The 18163-nt window shown below is 37.1% G+C and overlaps 3 protein-coding genes across 3 annotated transcripts; 1 reads left to right on the forward strand and 2 right to left on the reverse strand.

Annotated features, from left to right (window-relative positions):
* On the reverse strand, positions 1–641 carry ASCRUDRAFT_78241 (uncharacterized protein). Its single transcript, XM_020194181.1, has one exon. It carries the CDS (start codon positions 596–598, stop codon positions 284–286), a length of 315 nt encoding a protein of 104 aa, XP_020044316.1. The 5' UTR covers positions 599–641; the 3' UTR covers positions 1–283.
* A 12115-nt stretch (positions 642–12756) lies between these two features.
* ASCRUDRAFT_10616 (uncharacterized protein) lies at positions 12757–14481 on the reverse strand (the record flags this gene model as incomplete). The annotated part of the gene is made up of 2 exons (XM_020188649.1): positions 12757–12878; positions 14331–14481. The coding sequence occupies 2 exons, from the start codon at positions 14479–14481 to the stop codon at positions 12757–12759; spliced, it is 273 nt and encodes a 90-aa protein (XP_020044317.1).
* Positions 14482–17606: 3125 nt separating this feature from the next.
* Positions 17607–18163, forward strand: ASCRUDRAFT_165240 (uncharacterized protein; the record flags this gene model as incomplete). Its single annotated transcript, XM_020189426.1, has 2 exons — positions 17607–17963; positions 18043–18163. Coding segments are annotated over 2 exons (478 nt in total), but the record flags the coding sequence as incomplete, so codon positions are not given.

An 18163-nucleotide genomic window follows, 5' to 3' on the forward strand; every position in this document is an offset into this window, starting at 1 on the left:
CAAAATTGGAGAGATGGTTAGCCATCTTAATATCAGAATTGATATGACAATTAATATTTGGATTAGCAACAGTGATACCGATATATTCAAAATTCTGCATTGGGACCACAGCGTTTTTGACTACTTGAGTGTGTGAAATGTATCTTGCTTCACTAGTCAGCAAGGGCACTGGATGTTACTTGCTAAATGTTGAAAGTAACCGGCTTTTGATAAACGAGGAACACATACCCACCAATCGACATTCAATCACCAGAGTCTCCAGCCCAATTGATGTCTGTGTATGCTAGTAAATGAACTGATGAAACAGCTTTGAGTTCAAATAACTCAACCCCTTTTTAGGCCAGCTTAAATCAAATGTGAATGTTGAACTAGGATATTGATATGGTAACCCAACAGGAAAAAATGTATCAATCCCTAAGCAATTCGCAGAGGAGACCATCCATCCCAAAATTGATCTGCAAAGTGATGATTCATCATCAACTACTTCAAAAACATATATTTCTAGCGTCTTGTGAGAAGTCATCATCACCGTTGTAGCCTGTAAATCAGTCTCATCCATTAATGAATGTTGAACTGATTCAGTGTCGTAGGTCTCCATGGAGAGCCAAATTCCGTCGTTACTTTCAGCGCCAATATGGCTAGGACATCCACTCATAATTACTCCAAGATATTTCACTTTGAACAATGAAGACAAATATGATTTAACCTGCTTGAGCAGTGCAAATGAGATCCGGTAATAATGAAGTCTTCTCCATATACACCAGGCATGCAGTGGGGTTTGTTTTTCGAAGGAATAACACTCCATGATCTGCTGCACTTCTTTGCCACCCAAACCATTGGCGAGTATGAATCATCTTGTTGTGTCAACACGAAGGAATATCTCTCAGTCAATAGAATGATATGTGACAGTTCCAAACCTTCAGAAGCCACTCAGCAATAATATCTGCAGAAGATTTTTTCTTGTATACTTCACCGTCGGTATCACTATGAAGAGAACAGTTGTCACATCCATTAATTAATTCTTGAATGATTGTGTTTCATCAACAACAAAAGAGTCTGCAACACTAGCATACGAAATTACAGGTCAAATGATTGAGAATGATCAATACTTTCAACCTGAAAATTGCATTGAGAGACTAGTCCGGTTTTATCTTCAATAATAGTTAAAGCCACCCTTTTTGTACACAATCAGTGACACCAAACCAGTGATTCAGCAGGAAATGTATCACTCAAGAAATGAAAACGGTTGTCAAGCACTGCCAAAATCTTTGATTGACACCCATATTCGCAGACTGTGTCTGCAGGCGTTTGATTAGCAGTAGAAACTGCAATGAGAGCAGTCGTCAAATATTGTTGGAGAAGACCTGTTTTCAACGTTATTTATCGAGTCATTTGCAAAGTATTTGAGCACCGTTTCAAAGTTATCAAAATTTTCTCAACAAACTGCTTTTGGCTCCAGGATCCTCTACTTTACAGGATTCAGCACCAGTTTTATCATTAGCAACTTGATCATTATCATCAGTGAAAGTAACTGATTCTTTTGAACTCTAACTAATGTTTTCTTCCCAAATACGCACTTGATCATCCTAGCTGATGCTAAGATATTAATTTACTTTTTGGCAGTATTATTGATATAACGTTTCAAACAAACGCAGTTGTGTTTTTATTTTCATTAATGGCAGTACAGTTATCCTCTTCCTATCACCAGCATCAATAGGTGTAACTTCATTGGTCGATGGAATTGCTGCTCTAGTTAGACAAGAAAAAAGATTTTAAACAGAGACTGCGTTTATTTAAAGCGACAAGATCAACTCCCAACAACACCACGGTTAAACAGAATCGCACTCTGCATCTATTTCTACTAGTTTCGTAGCCAACAAAAACAGAGGGAAGACAGGCATCACCTGACTTGTGTCCCCTGACTCTTTTGGACTTCTTGGATTGAACAGCGCATCCCAACATCTTCCACATGGCAGAAGTTAATTATCGTCCGTGTAATATTGATAAAGCTGTAGAGAGCCGAGTGCCAAGTCTGATGGAAATGAAGCTCATCAACGCCACTTCACGCATCACAGCATGAATACACAAGCAATCACCAACATAAACTCTAACTTTCATTGTGCTGGCAGTTGACCCGATCGTTCTTTTCAATGTTCAACGACTATACACTGATGCGACTCATAAGGACCTGACATTAATTTCTTGAATTCATTTGATTACGAAAGTTCTCACACCGCATTCGATGCAAACTCGTTACGGCGTAAGACAGCATCAGCTGCTAAATCCAATAATCGGCAATACAATTTAATATAATATATCAACGTGGGAACCGCAAACGATTTAGTGGCAATTGCTGCAACATCCAGCTATTTGTTGTAGTTATCAACAACTGAGTGAACATAACGACTTCTATCAGCACCAACAACTGGCATTGAGCCAGCAATATCTGGAAAATGATTACCAAGAGCAGCGGTGGCCAATTTTATGGACGACGAATCAAAATTGTTGGCCCATTTCTTTTGTGAGACGACTCACAAAATGAAGTACCAGCAACAGAACTCCAGTAGATTATGGTTCTATCGCGTTAAACTGAGTTAGCCGCATGACTGAATCGGTTAGACTAATTTGTTGTCATTAACGGCTGACCAGTTCGCCAACTGGACATTGAAATAATCGTGAAACTGCACTCTCGCCAGCGAATGCTCCTTTAACACTCCAGAAATATCTTCAAATCAGATCCGGGCATTCTTAGATCTAGCAGATGAGATGTCAATCAAATTTGAGCCATGAAGAGAGTGACGTACAGTTTCCAATGATCAACCATTCAGAAGCATCTCAGATGCAATACAATTTACATAAACTGATTTGCCACCATCATCAGCAATCTGACCTCATTGAGGAGTTGAGTCGCTGCACCAATCAATGATACCACAAATCTGTTGGGAAGCCCCAGAAGCAAAATATTACCGTTTGGAATTCGACAATCACTTGCCGATTGTTGCAACTTTTGGCAACAAAAGCTTCTAATTCGATTTTACTTTGGCTTTTGATCTGTTGCGTACCAACAGAGACTGGCGCCGTTGAGCCGGAACTACTAGTAAACTCCCTATCATCATATTTACTGCCAAAACCATTCCATTAATAAATATAATGTTGTGCGTACCGCAAACTGACAAAGTACAGTGTCAGCGAAGGGAGTGTCCCACGCGGACGCAGCAGAGAAGATCGCAGCAACTCGATCGGTATTGTACACCTTCACAATTTTGAAATGGAATCAATAGAACAGATTCGTGTAAGTCTCGCTCTTCGCGGAAGGCAATGACTTCGTGATAGTCATTGCAGCGTCACCACCAATTGTATTGTGAATCGGCTGCATGTTGAGAAATACTTCGCGGGGATACCACTCATTGTTCAGCACTTTCTTTGACTCACCAGGCGCAGTTTACCAGTAACCGACGATTGGCAGAATGCATCTAATGGGCATTACTTTCTTTGAGTCAACTTCTCTGCAAGAATCACTAACTCATGGACTTCACCTGAAACTTCCGGACCACGTTGATCAGCTTCGAAATTCACAATCGACGCTTGTGGTAACTTTCACGGACGTCTACAAATGCCCTTCGGTGGCTGTCACCAGTCAGCTTCCTTGACCTACTGTAATCCAGCCCACCTCTCAATTAAAGGTCTGGTGACGTTCTTTTTCTTTTTTTGTTCAATACCGTTTGGCACCGAAGCTAATTATTATGCATTATCAACAACAAGATACCAGCAAAATGGTAGGTGTACGGTGGCAAGAATTACAGAAACTAATCCATGCTCCAATCGGTTTTATCTCAGCTTCGGTCATAATTTTGATAGCTGTAAGACTTGGGAACTTGGTTAATGACATCATCAATGGCATTGATACTCCTGCTCATGATGGTGATTCACACAAAGAAAATAATGGCTTTGATTCGATTTGCCAGTTGTTCGATAAAGCCAAATTGCTTTCCACCTTGCGGGAAGAAGTCCTAAAGAGTGGAAGTATGGCCTTCAAGCCCAAATTGTTTTGGAGAGCCATTCTGATGCCACTAGTGATGACCCTGCTATTACTGTTACTAGGACACTTATTCCTGCTGAGTGGCGATATACATTGGCGCATAAATGTGACATCAATACTGTCTTAACAATTTATGTGTAGTATTCTCAGGATTGACATCGGTTATCCAGTTGAGCCTACTTTCTACGCTGCTTGAGATTTGACCACCACCCTCGTTGCAAATAATCTCACACAACTAACAGTCCCTCATAAATATGCAATTACTGATAAAACGGATTTGGCCAATCATTATGCGGATAATGCATTTGCTAGCTGCTCTGATTGAACAGCATCAATTTTTTTTGGCAAGAAGTAATTCAAAATGACAAACAAAGAAGTAACGCATGCTATCGTTGAGCCGAGAATGTCTTTTGATTGCTGAGTACTTGTCGTCACCACCAGATTCGGTAGATCATTGGATTCTGCCAACTTTTCTGCTGCTGTCGCAGATCAGGACGACTTCAATTATTATCAACCACCGGTTTTCTTAGCCGTTTAATATGTCGCTCATGGACATGTTCAGTTCCAAACAACTGATTCTCGACTTTGATGGGTTCTATTATTTTTGTGCCAACGCAGAATGGTTGACGATCGAAGTTCTCAGATACGGCTGATTGGGGCCTTGGATGAGCTATCTGGAATGTAAGAAGGATCGGCACTGTGATTCCCGTTCATGAACGACAGTCAGAAAGTAGTGATTATGCTCCCCATTGTAAGACGTTAATTTTGATTGAAGCTGCAACACTTAACGGCGACGGGTATTCCGTTAAGGATGATTCAGTTCACTTCAATGAAAGATTAGCTACTAAAAGAGGAACTTCAAAACTATATGAAAGTCTTGTCGCAGAATCTCCTGCCGCCTTAAGTACTATTAATTGGCATGAACGATTCGGTGATTGAGGTGAATCCGTCGTAGTAAAGGAAGCCAATATCTAAGGCATTTCCACCTGCTGCAGAGATAAGATATGTTTTTTGTCACAAAAGACAGTCGACCAAAATTATAAATATATTGATTTGATAGCAGGCCTCCGCTGCTCGTAGGTGATTTCATAATGAATTTGCTGGGGCAATTCCAGTTGACCCCGCAAATAAATTAATTAGATTTTCATCAGTGATGATAGACACCGAATCCATGTCGGTGTCGCTCTAATTACAACACCATCGTCCGCTGTTGCCAAGGTGGTTCGGTAAATTAGTGGGAGCTATTGGAAATAGTGTAGCACGGCATATCCTGATCGAGTTGTTGACCATTGTGCATGCAGGCTGTTCAAACCGTGTTGACAAGTTGAAGCGACCGACAGTCGAATGTAGGAACTAGTGAGTCCCATCACAGTTAGGCTTCGCAACAATGGCAAAAAGGATTCGAAGTGCGTGGTACGACATTGTCAATCGATGACCATTTTGTTGACGATTTCCGGAAAATGGCAGTGAAATATGCAATGGCTTTCATCAACGTGAATCTCCTTGATTTAAAGTATGATTTCACAACATTGTACTTGTCATTTTATGGAAAGAAATCAAGTGCTTCTACGATGCATCAGCGTTCATGTGCTGCAACAGCAATCAATTCTGAAGCGGCGAGGCAAAATAGGCTTGGTTATTGAAGTCTATTTTTCGATTCTGTGTTCAACGTCCTGAGCCGAACGCAGTACAAATTGCACTACTTACATGACAGCCGTTGTTTTGGCGGTTCCTAGTGTCAGCTGAAAAGAGCCCAATTTCCGTTAAAAGTTTGAACTTGAGCTGCATCATACGGACATTGCTACTCGCCGCAGAAGTAGCTTATACTGCCGCTGGCCTTTCTAAGAGTAACATGTCGGCTGCTACCAACTGCTGCGACACGGCCGGCACAGTTGCCCTAGACAATATTTCAAAGGGCTACTCTTCAAAAAATGATAATAAAAATATTGTTCTATTAACAGCAAATTCATTCCAAAAAATCAGTTGTACTATTGATAGTATAAGTGATGCCACAAATTTCAACGCTTGCTTTTACTCTGATTTTAGTCAATATGCCGCAATTAAAGCGATAGAACACGATTAACTTGAATTCATCGCCAATGGATCTCAACGGTGCGCATCCAGTTAAGAAATTGGTACTATCAGACGACCGCTATGAGATATATGCCCTCGGACATGAATGCCGCTACTACGGTTAATCGGAAACATGCGACACATTAAACAAAATGCGATCTCAACCAAAATCGTTTGAATGGACTAAGAAATGCTAAAACAGATGGTTGAACTGCTGTCTTGTAAAGCAGTTAACGGGTTCTTGTTGACTGATCCAGCTTTCTTCAGCAGCAGCCGTGGTGGTTGAGCGTAAGTAGTTGGTCAATGATTAATTGACTTAATCCTACTAATCATAATTGACCATTTGAGGCCGAAAGTAGATCAAAAATTGCAAGACAACCTATTGGATCGTGCGGCATCACAATCCATTATCATGATTAACTGTAAAGCTACCATGCATCATTTGATGGATTTTGACGCTGCGCCTCACAGGATTGAAATGGCTGTACTTGCTGACTGTGAAAAATGGAAAATCGGAACAAGCTCTCTTAATGATTTTAAAGATTCAAACTGTTCACTTCTATTTCGCAACATGTGCATATTAGCAGGTTTAAGCATTTGCCTTTGATTTTCGTCGCCTGATGAGTTTGCTTATCATCCTGTTAGTCCAGCAATCAGCTGTGCTCCTAAACGATATAGGTTTAATAATTTTTTTGGCGAATCCTCTCATTCTGAAATGTAGTTGAACACACTGCACATTAGCTGATTGCTCACATTGCAACATCACTGCTGATGAATAAGTAGTTCTCCTCAATATGATGTATTTTGCTGTAGCTAAAGCAGTAGAATCAGTCAGGATCTATGAGTGGATAGTGGATCTACAGTTGGAAGACAATCATCGAGCGCTTCAAGTTAAGCAAAAAATGATTAACCTATTCATGCTTTGTCCTATATCTCAGTAATCTTGCAGAGGCGCTACTCACTATTTGAATCGTATCTCATTAGAGTGAGAGCTGCTTCTTCGTGGAAATCGATAACGTGGACATCTTGTTTCGGTGACTGGATTCACTCGATGTCCTGCAGCGCCATGCAAGAGCCCCTTAGCTTCTTCTAATTGAATTGAAGCGTTCGTCAGCTCAAAGTGATGTTTTGCTTCATAGTGACCGCCGTTATCATTTCAATGAGCACAAAAGCTGGCGTTCATCTGGAGCAAGCCGTTCACAAGCGCAACCCAATTGGTCATAACATGGTTTTCAGTACTCCAGTCTTAGATACGTGGGCCTGCAAGACGCTGCCGTCAGTGGTCCGAGTATTTGTGAAACTGACTATTTTGAACAGCGTTTCCCGGTCAGCAGCGATGTGATTCAAATGCAGGATATCAAATCAAATAGTGAAATCTTTGAAATACCAGCTACTTATTGACATAGGGACTGTGCTATCTGCAACGCTAACCAATGCCGTAGTTGCCGAACCTCAACCATATTTCAATCAGGCATATTTCTTAACATGGTAAGGTTTCGTTAGTTTAACTGTTGGAAAAATTGATACTAAAAGAAATGTTACTGACAAGCTGACAGAAACGCTGAGCGATCCAGTGATGAAATTTCTCAATGAATTGCTTCAATGATCGAGTTGTTTACATTTTTGGTTTTGTTGTTCGTGTTAGTTTTGATGTTTACCTTGTTTTCGAATTTGTCTGCTTATTTTGGGTTGTTTCCTTTTTTCCTTGTTACAGTTGTTGCGAATCCTTGAAACAATATTGGGGTGAAGAGGTATAGATGATAGAAGAACGTAGAGGAGTTGGCCAGCCCCTTGTAATGGAAACTGGGTTTGATTTCGGACTGTGCTGAGAGGTATCAAGTATAATAAACCATGTGATGGTATGTAGATATTCCGATGGGTAGGAGGAACTTAAAAAACCAGTGATGCTTTTCAGGTTTCATTTCATTTCATATATTGTTTACTCGACATTTAATCTTGGAAACAGCAGAGCATCTTCATGGTTTTGCAGCAGCAGAAGCAACTCAGATGAAATTTTACCATGTTTTGGTGTTCAACACGATTTGCATACGTAAGGGACGTTCCTCAGTGTCTTCTAATTCAGTAGTTAAATTCAACTGCTTCACCACCCTCCATTTGGGAAGCGGGAATCATTTTCAGCATGGTTTTATGTATTCCCCTACTATCAATTGTGCTATCTTTGAATATTCGGTCGTGTTTTTTTCAAAGCGTATCAGTTTGACAATTGCGAAGGATCGTCGTGGGCAGGTTGACACCAACGATTGTTTTGCTTGTGTTCTGCATTCAAATTTCGGTTTTCTCAAGTAAGGTTGTAGAATCCTAGTTTAGAAATCGCATTTGTAGCATTGGAGGAAATTCATGTTTTTTAATTAGGTTAGCAAAAACGTTACTTTAGGTTTTTTTTCGTACGTTGCTTTTTAACTGATAGATAATCGGTGGAGCGATACAGTGAATCAAAATTATGTGTGACATATTTATTTTATCACCTGTGGTTGGTATTTCCGTAAGCAGAATTGGGCATTCGCCCTATCAGAAGAATTCCATTTTTATTCTCTGTCAAAAACTTTTCTTGACAAATTTCTGTGTAGTAGTTGATCGTAGTTGGTCTTAAAGTCTAGATTGACAACTAGTTAGCATCGCATTTCAATTACCAGCAAATCCGCATTTTCAAAGGACTGTCTTGAAGGAATGAATGGCATTGCTGGTGGACATCGAAGAGACGGTGAAAAAAAACCGGTTGTTCTTGAAACCTAAATTTGAAAGCAGCCAATTGTCGTCCAGTTGGTTGTGCTAAACTTAAAGATATCTATATGGAAAGCTTCCGTTTAGAATAAAGAATTGATAGTTCTGGACAGGTTCATAACTGTGGTAGACATGTTTCATGAGATAAAATGTTATAAATTTTTAATGGTAGTGGGCAATGAAGAGGTTCTGCATTGTTCACAACATACTCTCTTTTTTAATGATTGCAACTAAAAGCATTTAAAATATGGGAAGTCCATGAGTTAAAGCAGTTCAATTGACCAAATTTGTTAATGATGTAAATATGACAAATGATTATAGAAAAGCACCCCGATTAGCAGATTGAAAATTCATTGGACATTTATTGAATTTATTTAAATGAATTTTGCTGATTCATGTTTCTTAACCCTCTAAATATATCGTAAATACCTAATGGTTTGTCACTTCCTGATGTGAGCGCTCTTATTATTAAGCTTTTATTGAAGTTAGTGATATTGGTTTAATTGGCTTACCTAGATTATTTTTTCCAAAGTATAAAACTGATTGCTTTTCAGAAAATTTGAAGCTCTTCTTTCACTAATTCTATTGGAAAATTATGCAGTAACTGATCCAGCTTTTGAATTCCGTTATTTTTAATTCTCGTTAGAATTTGACACATCGTTCCCGATGTAGAATATTTTCTTGGTAGAAGTAAAGGTTTGAGTACATTGGTTGAATATTGTGCTATAATCGAACAAAGGACTTCAGTATTAGAAAATGGTGTTTATTTCAGAAATTCATGGAAATAACAAAGGATAGATTGCCACATCTACAGCATTGACATCCAGTGCCTAAAAGTTCTATGCAACACAAACGTAATTTCATTACACCAATTACAAATGAATATTAATTCATGAAAAAGAATCTTTAGTAATGCTGATGGTAATTCCAAAGCCGTAATATTGGTTTTAAAATCGGCAAATGCTTCGATGGTTTTGACCACAAAGGTCTTGTCCATTAAAGTCTAACCCACAATTTCTAACAGTAAATTTGATGGAAGCTTTAATGCACCGTCCGCCATCCCTGGTCATGGTAAACAAGGTGAGGTGCCTCCACTAATTGACAGAACATAAGCCGCCAGATTAACCCTTGCTGCTGTTCAATCTATTGAAAACAAAACAGATCTCTTGTCGGTTCTAAGAGTTAATATTGATTTATATTAATTCATTGCAATATTTCTTGTTTACAGATTAAATTTTAATCGTCTAACATTTCAATTATTCTTTTAAAAATAATTATTTTCCTTTTCTGACCATTGTCTGTACTTGAAATGATGGTTTTGTTAATGACAACAGTTTAATTTGCCAAATACTTGTCTCCTACTTATCGCAGCTTCTTAACAAATTGACAGTTTGAATTTTCTCAGGAAAGTCAATGATTTGATGGCTCGAATTCTTTCACTACCCATAACAATGTGAATAATTTATCTTCATTTTCGATTGATGTTACTAGACGTTTTGCTTAAAACAGATTGAAAAAAGTTAAGTTCCTTTGTGCCTACCAACTGGCAATGGTATTTTCTATTGGTCCCAAAACAAAAACCAAAAACCACCTGTGATTTGGGTAGAACAAAAAGACAAAAATCTGCTCCAGAAAGATTTAATCGTTTTCCGGTGAATCTGGATTATACCCATATCAATTACCCAAGGGTTGTGCCCAAAAATTGGTGATAATTTACGAACCCCCTGGATGCTCATTTTGAACAAGTTTGTGAATATTGCTGATTGCATTGTGAAGAACCAGTGAAACAATGTTTATTTCAACAATGATGATTGAACAATAGATCAACAAAAAGACGTTACATGGCTTGCATATTTGCAGGAAGTGATTAAACTGATGTCTGCTGTTTTTGAACTTTGTCTTGAAAATTTAATTATCACCTGCCCCACTATATGATATAATTTCCGTCGAATTCTCACTTTTGAAAATGTTCTGCAAAATTGATGATTCGAACAAGGGGGCTTATTCCATAAATGGTAGTAAAAGCAGGCCAGATTATATAACTGCAAAAGCCTTGTAATCTAATGATTTAACTAGATTACATCCAATTGAGTGGTTGCCGCATTTTGAAAAATTGTTTTGTTAATTCATCAAGTTAGGATGTGATAAAATGTATAAAAAGTTTTGCAGCAGGATATTTAAAGATTATGTCATACAAATAGTTTGGGACATCAAACCACCGCCTTTGCAAATTCATTCATAAATCGGAAGGATTATTATTTGACTGGGCAAAAAGATCAACACAAGAAACTACCATATTTTCAATCAACCATTACAGAGAGTTATTGTCGATTTGGATTCTCTTCCTAGATTTAGTTACCTAATTATTACCCATCGAATACTCTACTGTCCTGCCCTTTGGAATTGCAAAAAATGATTTTTAAATTTGTTAAAATGGGAATTGCTTTTTAGTCTCATAGGTTCCGAATTATTTGAAATCGTTGTTCAAAGAAGTCCACAAAGATATTTCAGATATTTTGGTACCATCTAATTTAACCAGGGAGAATTCATTTATTTTAAAACATAAGGATAACCAAATATTTGTTAGTCATTCATCAAAAGTCTTTCCTTAGGATATGCAGATCAATTGAGTCCAAGAATAATCAGGATTTTCTAGATGTCCTGGTTGCCAGCGTTGGAGCTTTGTGGATTGGCACATTATTCAAATTGAATAATTCATCCCCATTAACAAGTCGTTTGACACATCCATAAATTAATCAAATTATATTTGAGTCCATTCAAAAGTCAAAAAAATTGATGGAGATGCTGAAGGTGTTAACTCACGAGAGCGATTCAATTGAACAACAACAACCGTCGCAATTGTGCCCAAATTTGAAGCAAATAATGCCTGCCGTTAAATTGATCCAATTCCAAAGACCGCAAGATCAATTCTGATTAAGTCAAATTGAGTTCTCGGTAAATCAGTCAATATCAATTGGCCAAACATTGAAACCCATAAATTTAAATTAAATCAATGACACAAGCTATTGTTTTCAGAAAAAAGCTTATTTTCACGTCAATTCGCACTCACAGGAAAAACCCAGTTACTAAGATGTTGAATTTCAGTGCCATATATTAAGGAAAGATTATAGAATCGTTTTAACGCCGGCACCTCTTATGCTGACATTCCATTTGTGGATGATGATGAACAGCTAATGGGTTAGGAGGGGATGTATATGATACTCAATTTTATGTTGATGCGATGTATCTCTCATTACCTAGGCTTAAATAATTCAAAGCGATCGCTGGCGAAATACTTCGTATTAGTAAAAATTTGATTAGCATACTCCTTAACCGAAATTTTTTCAGAGGCAGGGCGGACAACACAAAATTGGTTTATCACACTAATGAAAAATTTGATTGAAGTGAATTGTGGCAGAAAACATTGATTGGTAACTGGTGCTTGAAACCATCGAATCTCAACTCTATTGTTTTTTTTCCCTTTATTTACTCCCATGTATTTCTACGTACGATCAGAAATATGCGGTTAGGTGATTATATAATTTATTTACTTTTCATTGGTTCTTGTGTGTACAAGGTTATTCCCAGAGTTAGTGTCCCCTTTTCATTTTATCAGATCGAAAAATTAGACTACTTTGGGGAGGTTTTCTCTGTCAATCTGGTGGGATCAACTCTCTTGATTATCATTGGTCAACCAATGATTCGCAACGCATTCCGGGTAATGTTATCAGTTGAAATATTCAACATTTGTTTGAACTGCCCATCGAAGCAGTAAATCTCTTTGTAGATGGTCAAGTTCATTATTTAAGCTAGGTTGGTCGTTATGGTTCTAAATCAACTGCCACAGAACGTTTGGCAATATTAAAACATGGCTTCTATAATTCAAGAAACAAAATTTGGAATTAGTTTAGCACTCTCAAGAGTATTTTTGTGAAGGATTCCAAATTCACGTCATGACTATTTTCCCCATTCCCGCTTAACCACTCCGAGTGTTTGATTTCAATTAATGTGGATATAGTGCCAACTGTGACAAGGTCGAAGAGGACCTTGATTTTCTACCAAGGTTCTTAGCACCTACATCAACATTATAGATTCAAGATCACTAGAAATATTTCCTAATATTAATATTGAAAACCCTCAAACCACTTACATGATTTAGATAAGTTACAAGACTCAACAAATATGTACACTCTTAGGTTTGAAGGGAAAAACCTACAAAGTGCCCATGTTGGACCTATGAGAATGATGCCCAATCAAAATCTTTCATGATAGTGATCATTCACTGTAGAAACGAAGCTTTGATGCATTGATATTAATGGTTGACTCATTAGTCTTCACTCGAAATAACCTAAGATTTTGAATTTCATATTAATCTCTGAGAAGCTGGTATTTGGATAGGCTGACTGAACATCATTTTACGTGTTCTTTCATGGTGTTGCACTATATTCATCCAAAAATGGTTTTTGTTTCCTGCAATTCTTGCATCTTAGAAGTCCAATTAATCCGCTCTTTAGATTCTTAGACCAAGCTGAGAATTGTACTATTAAAGGTTCCTTCACGGAAAATAATATTGAAGCCAATTGGAGGTGCTGGTGATTAAATTGTCAGTTATACTGAACTAATTAGGAACTGTAATTCTTGGTGTTCATTGTTTATTCAGTTCTCAATGTTAAATTACACTCATGCATTTGGAGAGAAAAATCTGTCGGTGGAGTTACTTGAAGAAAATCTGAATTAATTATGAATAGCATATTCCATAGATCTTTTAAAAGAACCAGGTTGTGCTGTATTTTCCTTTAATTTTGTTGCTGACACTCGTTCTCCCATAAAACATCTTTTTCCTCCTAATTCATATAGCTCATCCAAAATTATTCATAGTACCTTTTTCTTTTTAAGAACGCTCACACAATACTACCAAATGAAATTATGGAATTTGGTTGCAGCAGAAATTGCTTTAAACATTCTTGCAGACTTGCCGATACTACCACTTTTTGCTAGTTGAGCTAAAGAATTATCCTTATTCTGATAACACTTTGGAAGAAAATCACGATAATTCTCCAGAATTACATCAAATATTATTTGGAATTGAGTTTTTCGGCACGTATTGCATCATTATTACCTTTTTTTGCGTTTGGAGACTTTGCTGAGTTCCCTCTGGTTTTTTTCTTTTCTTATATATGCCAATTATACTCTCCAATAGCGCATGTAGGGAAATTAATTATCAATCAAACAATCAAAATGCAATAAATATCTTTTGAAGAGCTTTGGGCCTGCCATTTTTTTTCAACAAATTACTCGATGGCCATGAGTCAGACAGTAATATGGGTTCGGATGGAATACAGGTTTATCAAATTACCTAGGTTAGTGATTATTGGTATTAGCTCTGGAAGTCAGCTCGTTCCCATTTCAGTTTTCTGAAATAGTACAGATTGTTTTGCATTTAGTTTGTGTGTCCAATTCATTATCAACTTCACACATTGGATGGCCGAATTCAAGGTTCTATAACCAAAGTCATAAACCGCTCTTTCAATTATTCTAAGAAAGCCTCTTTCAAACATATTTCCAAGTGAAATATATAGAGTCAATTCTATTTCATCATTTTCTTTATTTAGGTTTACTTCACCCATTTTGAATAATAGATTATCATTATACTAAATTATTATCATTATTTACATTTTCCCCTTAATTATTCAGTACAGTTTCTTTTTCGATTTTAAATGGGTACTATTTTTTCCTTCTTAGGAATTCCTTGAGAGTTTTCCAAAACAGCAGTTTACTACTTCAATTTGTTTTCAAGTGTTTTGTGTGTGAAGTAGAACTAATCAATTAAATACTTACCTGAGACAAGAGTTATGTTTGAATTCTGTCCAAACTAGTTTGGCAGGTCTGAATTTTTCTTGTGGTTTCATCTGTTTAGTTTCCCTCATTCATCAAATTGCATTCACCATAAATTCTTACCATATTATAGAAATCTTCCCGTTTTGTTTTGTTTTCATTCTGTCTTTAGATCTTGGTGGTCCCTCGCCCGTTTTCAATGCCCAACTGGTATGAAAAACTCAGTCAGTAAACAAAACCACCGTTTTAAAGTAAATTTAGTAATTAACCAGAAAATGATTGCTAACTTACTATAATGCTAAAAGTGGGGATACATATTCTTTAAAACATTGTAGCTGGAGAATTCATATGTAGTAGGGCTGGATGGAATATTGTAGTGGATAATTTATTAAATTGTTAATAATAAAGATTCTGTGATCTATGAAGTAAAATGGAGAAAGCGTGAAAGAAGACACATTTGATGTACTTTATTTCGCCAAGTTAATAGTGATTTAACCAAATCTTTTTATATTTATTTTGAATACTTTTTTCTTTTGAATAACACTACCCAAAACACCGTTCTATGAATCCAGGGAATGCGGTTGAGTCCGAATTTGTGTTGTCTAGCTACTAAAAATGCTCCATTGTGCAGTAAGATTTGGCTCTTGCCATATCTTTTAAAAACTATGTCATTTCAACAATAAGGAGATAGACTTATGAGATGCACAAGTACATCACTGTTCAACTGGTGGAAAAATAACCATCAGGAATCTGTGGTATGTGTTTGTGCAAAATTTATCACAATAAAACTAAGCACTCCATTTGCACCTCAGACCACAGAAACCTTAATGCACGATTTTATTTAGTGATAGGTGCCTCCCAAACTATTCAATCATCTTAGCAACCGCCATCAAAATGACTAATTTTGCCCCCAAAACCAGCCAAATAATTTGCTGATATGTTCTGATCCCCCACCGGAAAACCTTGTGAGTCGCACAGAAAACTCATTTCTTTATTCCATTTTGAGCTACCACTATAATTAGTAATTTCTTCAACTGCCCAAACCGTGGCTCACTAATTAAATCCTGTTATCCTATACTGCTTATGAAAGTCCCGTGCCATTTATACGACTCTTTCTTTTCTACCAAATTTAATCTCATCTCCCTTTCTTTCCGTCAATTCCATTTTTCAATCTAACTATCTCTTTCAACCGCCTCCACTCACTCACCTATTCACCGTATTTTCACTCCTTTCACTTACAACGTTTCTTTTCCAACTTGGTGTTATCCTTTTCTTCCACCAATCTTCGCCAATTCAATTCCATTTCAATTCCAATCCTCCTCCATCATTCTCTTCAATATCTTTGCAAATTCTTCCAATCCGTTCTTTACACTCTTTACACTCGCTATCCACAATTACTACTTCTTAATTTTTTCCTCCCATTCACTTCACACTTGTAATTCTTCTTCAATTTCACTGATTCTCTTTATTATTTTTGCTAATAATATTACATCACAATCACAATTTTTGCCTTTCCATCACTTTTCCCACCCTCTTCCTTGATATTTACTCAACCTTTACGGAAATTTTTTCCCTTTGCAAAATTTCTCTTTCTTCTACTGTATATCTCATCTATCGTCCACTTAATCTCCATTCATACAACTAACAACCTTAATATCTCCACCACCATTTTCACACTCTTTTCAATTTTCTTACTTGCTGTTCAATTTTCTCTATTTTCTTTTTGTATTTCAATTTATCTTTCCACCGTTCATTCCTTTAACAATCAACTTTTTCTCTCTTTAACCAAATTTTTACTTTTAGCTGCAAAAATTTCCATTTTTTTTTTTCTTCACATATACATCTACTATGCTGAATCTGCATCCCATTTTGCTTCCACTCCTCTCTTCATCTGCTTTACTTTTTCACTTTTTATTTCAATTCTACCCAACATCTTGAGCGCTCAACTGTTTATACTTTTCAATCCATCAATCAACCTTTTATGCTCCCCTGTTACAATTATCGATTCATTTATGATCGCCGTTCTTCCACCATCAATTTCACTACTTTTCTAAATCACCGTACAGTTAACATTTTACCACATCTTCATCTTCTTTCTATCACCTTTTTAATTTTCTTTTTCCCATTCTCCATTTTCTATTTTCCTACAATACTGTTCACTTATCCCTCTAACCCTTTCACCATTTTCACTTTACTGCATCTTTGTCTCGTTTCACTAATAATCCGTAGTTCAAGTTCAATATATCTTTTCATCCCCTTACGTTTCATTCATTCGTTCATTCATTCCGTTCTCCTGCTTTTCTTTCCAAAATTTATCTCCTCCTCCTTTATGCTTTCATCCCTCTCTCTCTCCTTTAAAATGTTTTTCATCTTTCATCTTTTCTTTATTACCACCCACTTTTACTATTTTATTTCAATCTCACAAATCCCACGCTCCATCAATTCTTTATTCTCATGCTAGCAATCCCTACTCTATCACAACATTCATTCTACTCTTGCTTTTCAGAATCAAAAATCTTCCTGTTACAACTGAAAAATGTCTACTTGCATCCTGCTTATCCACTCTGTCCCTTAATCATCACATACCTGACGGACCATCTCGCCCCCCGCACAACAATATTTTCATAATATCTGATACATCTCCATGTCCTATTCCACATCATGCTTCCAAATCAATCCGGGTAAATTTCCGTTATCCAATTCTTCGTTTTTGTTTCTTTCCACAATATATTTCATATTGTCAACATCTATGGCTATTCACCTTTAACACCCTCGCCCATCAACTGTTGTCCCTTTTTGCTATTTTTTGTTCGCCTTATATTCTCCAATTCATTTTCATTTTCATTTTCATTTCTTTTGTTTGTCTGACTGCACAACCTCATTTATATATTGTGGTTCGCTCTCACATATCAGAAAAATGGCAGACCAACTCCTACATGAAAATAACTTGGAACACCTTCTATTGTATCAACACCATTTGTCTCTTCAACTTCAAAGCAATATTGCGCGTCAATCACTTTCTCAACAGTACTTAGATTCCATATCCATTTCTTTAGAAAACATTGAATCAATAGCCGCCAAAATATTGTCTGACAATCAATCTCATTCAATACTTTTCATCCCCACTTCTAGCACCCTAGATGATGATTCTGACGCCCTTGATCACTCTGACTTATCCCTTGAAGTTCATCCAACGAACTGCCCTCACCGGCTTCCCAAAGCATATCATCTTTTAATGCTGTTTTTCCAAACCAAATATAAAGCAGCAGTCCAGGTATGTTTCCACTACTAATCAAATATTCTCTTACCGTCTTCTGATATTCCTACTAACTACAGATACTTCTTTTACACAGTGCTCTACAATTCGCACACATACTTCATCCACAACCTTGAACGTCTCCCCTTTGGCCGATGTCCGGTCAATGATTTTAGCAAACCAAAATAAAATTATGGACTATATCCTACAATCACATT

This window comes from Ascoidea rubescens (genome assembly GCF_001661345.1).
Source record: "Ascoidea rubescens DSM 1968 unplaced genomic scaffold ASCRUscaffold_22, whole genome shotgun sequence".
NCBI lineage: Eukaryota > Fungi > Ascomycota > Saccharomycetes > Ascoideales > Ascoideaceae > Ascoidea > Ascoidea rubescens.